The sequence below is a fragment of the Arachis stenosperma genome, chromosome 4 (assembly GCF_014773155.1).
Source record: "Arachis stenosperma cultivar V10309 chromosome 4, arast.V10309.gnm1.PFL2, whole genome shotgun sequence".
In the NCBI taxonomy this organism is placed as follows: domain Eukaryota; kingdom Viridiplantae; phylum Streptophyta; class Magnoliopsida; order Fabales; family Fabaceae; genus Arachis; species Arachis stenosperma.
The window spans coordinates 12,715,082-12,724,120 of NC_080380.1; the positions used below are offsets into that span (position 1 = coordinate 12,715,082).

General features: G+C 35.1%; 1 protein-coding gene across 1 annotated transcript; it reads left to right on the plus strand.

The window, feature by feature from the left end:
• Nucleotides 1–1,877: 1,877 nt before the first annotated feature.
• LOC130974627 (uncharacterized) lies at nt 1,878–4,199 on the plus strand. Its single transcript, XM_057899487.1, has 3 exons — nt 1,878–2,112; nt 2,929–3,335; nt 3,648–4,199. The coding sequence occupies exons 1-3, from the start codon at nt 1,878–1,880 to the stop codon at nt 4,197–4,199; spliced, it is 1,194 nt and encodes a 397-aa protein (XP_057755470.1).
• Nucleotides 4,200–9,039: the final 4,840 nt, after the last annotated feature.

The following is a 9,039-nucleotide window of genomic DNA, read 5'->3' on the forward strand; positions in this document are numbered from 1 at the left end:
TAATAATAGTTTTTAATTGACGTTAATTGTAATAATAATTGCCATAACCACTAATTTATTGTATTACTTCATTATCATTATTAGAGGCAATTTATGTAACGTATAAGACCTCTACGATCAAGATGAAAAAAGCATGACTTTAGTACATCTGAAGTACAATCAGGAACTTTGTTATTCAAGAGCAAAAAATATGAGTTTGGTGCAATTAAAATTTTTTTAGTTTGATTTCGGTTTGGATAGACCAAAAAAATTTACAACCAGTTGTAGTTATCATTTTAAATAGTATGGCATTTGAATTCGATCTTAACACAGTGCTTATGCTAAAAGTAGTTGAAGAATTTGAACAACAGACTGACTCACCCGACGAAGTTATTCACAGTCAACTAATTTTCGAGAATATGAAAAACCACAACAGAGAGATGATGATATATGAGATATCATTTGTAGGTTTGTGATTATGCCATTCATAAATACACATAACATCCATAATTACATGCGATTAACATCTAAAAATTAAATTAATATTTATTAGTTATTACATTCATACACATATCATTTTTTAGTTATTGCATAAGTAATACGTAACATCCATAATTTCATATTAATAACATTCATAATTTCATATATATGATGTCATAATTAATAAATTTTTATAATTAATATTATCAAATTTTAAATTATGTGTCTTATTGTATTCTTCAAATTATCTCATATGTGCACTATTAATAGATCATGATTTTGATTATTTTAATATTTTTATTTAATATGTATACTTATTTATTGATTTTAATATGATGAGTTAATAATTTTTTTAATTTAACATCTATAATTTTATAAGTACAACATCTATAATTTTAAACACATAACTTTAATTTTATAATCAATAAATTGGTACTAATTTATTATTTATTATTTTATTTTACAGGTCAAAACTAATAATTTTAGACGTTTTTGATTCTCAATAAATAGAGACTAATCAAATTTAAGATACTTTTATTTTTTATAAAATGTATTGAGGTAATTTGAGAATTTTTTTAGGATTAAAAAGATCAAAATTTAAAATTTTTATTTGAGAAAGAATTATGAAATTATGAATGTAATAATGAAATAAAATTTTTTGAGATTTGATTCACATTAAATTTGGAATTGACTTTTAGTGTAATTAATGAGAGGAGATAGTTATAGAAAAAAACTAATTGTGTCAATTAAGTTAGGAGAGTACATACTCCTCAACTAGCGCCCCATGAGTTCATCCACGCTCTGCTAGGGTTTCACTGCACTGCCTCCATGGTTACACCTTTCTTTGTCTTTTCTTCGTCAAAGTCTTTTCCATCTTCTTCTACTTTCTTCTCTTAATTTCTTTCCCACTTAGTTTCCTAATTTTCGTTTCCTCTCCCAATTCATTCCTCTTTTAATTCATTCCGTTTTCTAATTCACTCATGCCATATATCTTATTTCTCTTTGAAATCATTAAATACCAATACTGATTTTTTCTACACCATGAGCAACAAATCAAAGACTCAAAATTCTAATATAATTGATAGTGATCAGTAGGATGATTTGATCATTTTATCTTATGAAGATGTTTTCGAAGGAATTCAAGCCTGTACACGAAGCCTGTCCGAAAGAATTTTCCCAGATCGGATCTTTTCCGTAGGTACCATGGAAGGAGCTCTCTATGTAATATGGAATAAACCAGAAGGATTCAGAGTAATCGAAAAGTCCAGGAACCAGTTTCAATTTTTCTTTACGAATGACTCTGGTGTGACTCGAATTGAGAGGGGTTCGCCTTGGTTATTCAAGAGTTTTGTTATTCATGTTCGCAGATGGAAGTAGCCAATAAACATGGAGGATAATCATATCTCTTCTTTTTCCGTATGGGCACAATTTTGGAATTGTCTGAACAATACAAAACGCTTGAAGTTGATCGAAAATTGGGTGGAAGACTTGGTCAAATTGAAGATGTTGCTCTATTTGAAGTTAGAGGCAAAGATACACGCATAGTGAAGGCTAAAGTAGAACTAAACGGTGATAAAAGGGTGAGAGATACACTAAAATTGCTTGATCCTAATCAGAAAATGTTGGAAATTGGAGTACACTATGAACGTATAGGTGTGTTCTGTACTTATTGTGCAAAATTGGGGCATCAATCTAAGAACTGCAATTTTTTTATTGATGATTCTGCCCAAAACAATATAAAAAAAAATAGAGTTGGTGAATGGCTTAACGCAGATCAAGTCGGTAGGCATTTAACTGAAAATAGAGCTTCCTTCAATCCTAACCAACCTCGAGATGGTACTGTTCCAGCTCAACCGAAGAAAAAATTTCCACCTGCTTGACTTTTTGATAGTTTCTCAAAATTGAGTGTGCAAGATGATAAAAAAATAGAATAATAAAAAAATTGTTGCCAATTCAAGTTCTAGAGCAGAAAATGAGGGTGAATCAGAAAACACAGGTACAACTGTTGATACTAATTCTTTTTCTAATACTTTATTGGAGATATCCTATCCCATGAATAATGTCCAACACAATAACAACGTTATATCCAAGCTTAGAAAGGAGAAAAAAAAGCCAAATCTGAAACAACTTGCCAGAAAGTCTGTGATAGGTTTCAAACGGAGGAGTGGAGATAATGGTACTGAAGATATTTCAAAAAAAATTTGTCTCAATGATATTGTCTTTGATGCTATGACGGTGGAGGGTGCCAGCCTTCAAGTGGCACCCAAAGAAATATGAAACTGCTCTCGTGGAATTATCGGAGTTTGGGGAGACCCCTAACAATCCACAATCTTAAAGGGATTTGCAAATCCTACTCCCCTGAGGTTGGTTTTATCTGTGAAACAAAAAATCAATCTCGAAAAGTTAAAGGAAAACTAAGATCTTATGGTTTCAAGGAATGGTTTATTGTGGATCTGGATGGATTATCAGGGAGTTTGGCAATGGCATGGAGGGATGGTTGCACTGTTCAGATTTTACAGCATGGTAGATTCTTCATTGCGGCATCAGTTCTGACAGCTGGTTCTAATGATCCCTATGGTGTTTTAGGTGTTTATCTCAGTTCAAATGATCAACATAGAATGGCTCGATTTGTTGAATTAACTTCAGTCACCCAACAGTTCGATGGTAATGTTGTGTTAATAGGTGATTTTAATACCATTTTTAATCAATTGGAGAAAGCAGGTGGAGGTGCTAAATCTTCTTCTTCTATTGAAACCTTTAACAGATTTATTGATGATAATTTTCTGATTGATATTAATATGGTTGGAAGACCATTCACTTGGTCGAATAGACGGAGTGATGATGAGTTGATACAGGAAAGACTGGACCGATTCCTGGTAGGAGTTTATTGGCAGTAACTCTATCCCAATGCAACGGTTCTTAGACTGTCAGAATCAGGGTCGGATCACTTCTCTCTTCTCTTAGACTCTAATCCGAGAACTGAGAGATCTATACGATGATTCAAATTCGAAGAAAGATGGTGTTCCAATAATGAAATAAGGCAGATTGTTAGAGAGGTTTGGCACGAACAGATTGATGGTTCAGCCATGTATATCCTAGCTCAAAAAATAAAGCGTTGTCGGCATAAGATTGTCAGATGCCAGCAAGAACACAAATCTAATTCGAAGGTGGAGATTCATTTACTACAGTATGAATTAGAGGAACTTCGTTTAGCAGGAATTCATGGAGGTGACATCATTTCAGAAATAGAGGACAAACTTGAAAAAGCATTGCAAAATGAGGAATCTTATTGGAAAGATAAGTCTAGAGTCAAATGGCTCAAATCTGGCGATCAGAATACAACTTTCTTCCATCAGAAATTTAGAAATCGAACTCGAAGGAATAAAATTTGGCAACTAACTGGCAGTGATGGTGAAGTGGCTACTTCAAATGCTGGTATTACTTCTGTGGCTGAATCTTATTTTAAGAACATCTTTTCCTCCACTTTTCATGAGAACCCTAAACCTCTGTTTACTTATTTTGAACCTAAGGTTACATCTCATATGAACCGTAGGCTTCAAAGACCAGTGACTATGGAGGAAGTGAAACGTGCAACATTTAGCATTCATCCTCAAAGTGCTCCAGGAGATGATGGTATAATAGCAAAATTTTTTCAAAGCTTTTGGAACATATTCAGCGGTGATGTGTTCCGAGCAGTTAAGAGCTTCTTTTCAGGGGGCAAAAATTTTGAAGGGTTTTAACCACACTCAGATCTATCTTATCGCTAAGATTTTTTATGCTAAAGATATGACTCAGGTAAGACCAATAAGCCTATCCTCAGTGTTTTACAAGATTATCTCTAAAGTATTTGTACATAGACTTCAGGGTATGATGAATAGACTAATTAGTCCTATGCAAAGTGCTTTTATTAAAGGCAGATTAATATTTGATAATATCCTAATTGCTCACGAGTGTATGCATTACTTGAAGAACAAAAAAGGGGACTCAAAAATGAAATGGCGCTAAAATTAGATATGAGTCACGCATATGACAGGGTGGAATGGAACTTTCTTTGGTTTATATTGGAGAAGTTTGGTTTTGACTCCCGGTGGATCATGTGGATTCGAGAACTAGTGACAATTGTTTCTTATTCTGTTATTGTGGAAGGACAACCCTATGGTTTCTTCAAACCAAATAGAGGTATTCGACAAGGAGATCCTCTATCTCCCTATCTTTTTATTTTCTGTGCAAAAGGTCTCTCCTTCTTGCTACATAAGGCAGAACAAAACAGACTAATTCAGGGTCTTCAGATACATAGGCGATGTCCCAAGGTCAACCACCTCCTCTTTGCTGATGATTCCATCTTACTCTGTAAGGCTAATCCTGAAGCATGTTCAAACATCTTGTATTTATTGAATCCTTATGAAAGCATCGGTGGTCAGAGAATAAATCTTAATAAATCTGTTGTATTCTTTAGCCACAATACTCCCTCCACTACTCGTACACTACTGGCTAACTCATCTAATTAATACTGATCTTCATAGATGTTTTTGGAGTTCATTGAATATTCTCTTCTTTTTATCTTATTTGATTTTCAGTTGCTTGGGGACAAGCAACAATTTAAGTTTGGTGTTGTGATGAGCGGATAATTTGTACGCTTTTTGGCATTGTTTTTAGTATGTTTTTAGTAGATTTAGTTAGTTTTTAGTATATTTTTTATTAGTTTTTAGTTAAAATTCACTTTTCTGGACTTTACTATGAGTTTGTGTGTTTTTCTGTGATTTCAGGTATTTTCTGGCTGAAATTGAGGGATCTGAGCAAAAATCTGATTCAGAGACTAAAAGGACTGCAGATGCTGTTGGATTCTCACCTCTCTGCACTCGAAGTGGATTTACTGGAGCTACAAAAGCCCAATTGGCGCGCTCTCAACGCCGTTGGAAAGTAGACATCTTGGGCTTTCCAGCAATGTATAATAGTCCATACTTTACCCAAGATTTGATGGCCCAAACCGGCGTTCCAAATCAGCTCAAAACTGTCTGGCGTTAAACGCCGGAACTGGCACAAGAATGGGAGTTAAACGCCCAAACTGGCACAAAAGCTGGTGTTTAACTCCAAGAAGAGTCTCTACACGAAAATGCTTCAATGCTCAGCCCAAGCACACACCAAGTGGGCCCGGAAGTGGATTTTTATGTCATTTACTCATTTCTGTAAATCTTAGGCTACTAGTTCTTTATAAATAGGACCTTTTACTATTGTATTTTCATCTTCGGACATCTAGTTCTTAGATCAGATCTTGGTTCTTCTGGTTCCCTCTCTGGGGCCGAGGCCAATGATCACTTTTGTTCTTATGTATTTTCAACGGTGGAGTTTCTACACACCATAGATTAAGGTGTGGAGCTCTGCTGTACCTCGAGTATTAATGCAATTACTATTGTTCTTCTATTCAATTCAGCTTGTTCTTATTCCAAGATATTCATTCGCACTCAAGAACTTGATGAATGTGATGATTATGTGACGCTCATCATCATTCTCACTTATGAACGCGTGCCTGACAACCACTCCCGTTCTACAAGCAAACAAGGCCTGAATGTTTATCTCTTGGATTCTTTAACCTGAATCTTCGTGGTATAAGCTAGAATTGATGGCGGCATTCAAGAGAATCCGGAAGGTCTAAACCTTGTCTGTGGTATTCTGAGTAGGATTCAATGATTGAATGACTGTGACGAGCTTCAAACTCCTGAAGGCTGGGCGTTAGTGACAGACGCAAAAGAATCAATGGATTCTATTCCAACCTGATTGAGAACCGACAGATGATTAGCCGTGCCGTGACAGGGTGCGTTGAACATTTTCACTGAAAGGACGGGATTGTAGCCACTGACAACGGTGATGCCCAACATACAGCTTGCCATGGAAAGGAGTAAGAAGGATTGGATGAAGACAGTAGAAAAGCAGAGAGACGGAAGGGACAAAGCATCTTCATACGCTTATCTGAAGTTCTCACCAATGAATTGCATAAGTATCTCTATCTTTATCTTTATGTTCTATTCATAAATCATTCATAACCATTTGAGTCTGCCTGACTGAGATTTACAAGATGACCATAGCTTGCTTCATACCAACAATCTCCGTGGGATCGACCCTTACTCGCGTAAGGTTTATTACTTGGACGACCCAGTGCACTTGCTGGTTAGTTGTGCGAAGTTGTGTTTATGCCATGGTATTGAGCACCAAGTTTTTGGATTCATTACCGGGGATTAATTGAGTTGTGAAAAGTAGTGATCACAATTTCGTGCACCAAGTTTTTGGCGCTGTTGCTGGGGATTGTTTCGAGTTTGGACAACTGACGGTTCATCTTGTTGCTTAGATTAGGTATTTTTCTTCAGAGTTCTTAAGAATGAATTCTAGTGTTTCAAGGTGATGTTCTTATCATCACCAAAGCTGATTGATCCTCATCAATTTAGCTCTTGAATGTAATGTCCTGCTGAAGCTTGGCTAGCCATGTCTAATTCCTTTAGACTAAAGCTTTAGACTAACATTGCATGATTCCTGGAATTCTCATTAAGAATTTTGATACCTTTATTTTCTTTTCCACTTAATTTTCGAAAAATCCAAAAAAATTTACAAAATCATAAAAACCAAAAATATTGTGTGTTTCTTGTTGAGTCTAGTGTCTCATTTTAAGTTTGGTGTCAATTGCATGTTTCTGTTCTTCTTGCATTCATTCATGCGTCTTCAGTGATCTTCAAGATGTTCTTGATGATTTCATTGCTCTGATCTTTAAATTCTCTTGACTTGAGTGTTTTGTTGTTTCTCATATGCATTCTCATTTTGTTAGTGTCAGTAGTATACAAACTTCTAAGTTTGGTGTCTTGCATGCATTGTTATTTGATTTTAGTTGCATTTTGATTATTTCTCATTATAAAAAATCCAAAAATATTTTTAATTTGTGTCTTTTCAAGTCAATAATACAGAGAATTGAAGATTCAGTACATACAGCAGAGGAATTATACAGAAAAAGCTGGGCGTTCAAAACGCCCAGTGAAGAAGGCAAACTGGCGTTTAACGCCCAAAAGGGTAGTGCTTTGGGCGTTAAACACCAGAATGTGCACCATTCTGGGCGTTTAACGCCAGGATGGCACAAGAGGGAAGATTCTGTTTTTAATTCAAATTTTTTTCAAGTTTTCAAAATTTTTCAAAATCAAATCTTTTTCAAATCATATCTTTTCAATCAAATCTTTTTCAAAATCAATTTCTTTCCTTTTTCAAAAATACTTGCTATCAATTAATGATTTGATTCAACATTTCAAGTATGTTGCCTTTTCTGTTGAGAAAGGTTTAATGTTTGAATCATATCTTTTCTTGTTAGCCAAGTCATTAATTTTTAAAATCAAATCTTTTTAAATTATTTTTCAAATCATATCTTTTCAATCATATCTTTTTAAAACCATAACTTTTCAATCATATCTTTTTAATCACATCTTTTTCAAAATAGTTTTCAATCATATCTTTTTGATTTCTAATTTCAAAATCTTTTTCAAAAATCACTTGATTTCTTTTCCACTCTTAGTTTTCGAAAATCAATTAAAGTTTTTCAAAATTTTTTTAAAATCTTTTTAAATTATTTTCGAAAATTTCTTCCCCTCTTCTCACATCCTTCTATTTATGGACTAACACTATTCCTTAATGCACAATTCGAACTCCATCTTTCTTGATAAGTTCGAATTCTATACTTCTTCCTTCTATTTTTCTTTTCCTCTGACACCTCAAGGAATCTCTATACTGTAACATAGAGGATTCCATATTTTCTTGTTCTCTTCTCTTTCATATGAGCAGGAGCAAAGACAAAAGCATTCTTGTTGAGGCTGATCCTGAACCTGAAAGGACCTTGAAGCGAAAGCTAAGAGAAGCTAAGGCACAACTCTCTGTAGAGGACCTAACAGAAATCTTCAAAGAAGAAGAACCCATGGCAGCCAAAAACAACAACAATGCCAACAATGCAAGAAAGGTGTTGGGTGACTTTACTGCACCTACTCCCGACTTCTATGGGAGAAGCATCTCTATCCCTGCCATTGGAGCAAACAACTTTGAGCTTAAGCCTCAATTAGTTTCTCTAATGCAACAGAATTGCAAGTTTCATGGACTTCCATTGGAAGATCCTCATCAGTTTTTAGCTGAATTCTTGCAAATTTGTGACACTGTCAAGACTAATGGGGTTGACCCTGAGGTCTACAGACTTATGCTATTCCCTTTTGCTGTAAGAGACAGAGCTAGGATATGGTTGAACTCACAACCTAAAGAAAGCCCGAACTCTTGGAAAAAGCTAGTCAATGCCTTCTTGGCAAAGTTCTTTCCACCTCAAAAATTGAGTAAGCTTAGAGTGGAAGTCCAAACCTTCAGACAGAAGGAAGGAGAATCCCTCTATGAAGCTTGGGAAAGATACAAACAATTGATCAGAAAGTGTCCCTCTGACATGCATTCTGAATGGAGCATCATAGGTATCTTCTATGATGGTCTGTCTGAACTGTCCAAGATGTCTTTGGATAGCTCTGCTGGAGGATCTCTTCATCTGAAGAAGACGCCTACAGAAGCTCAAGAACTAAT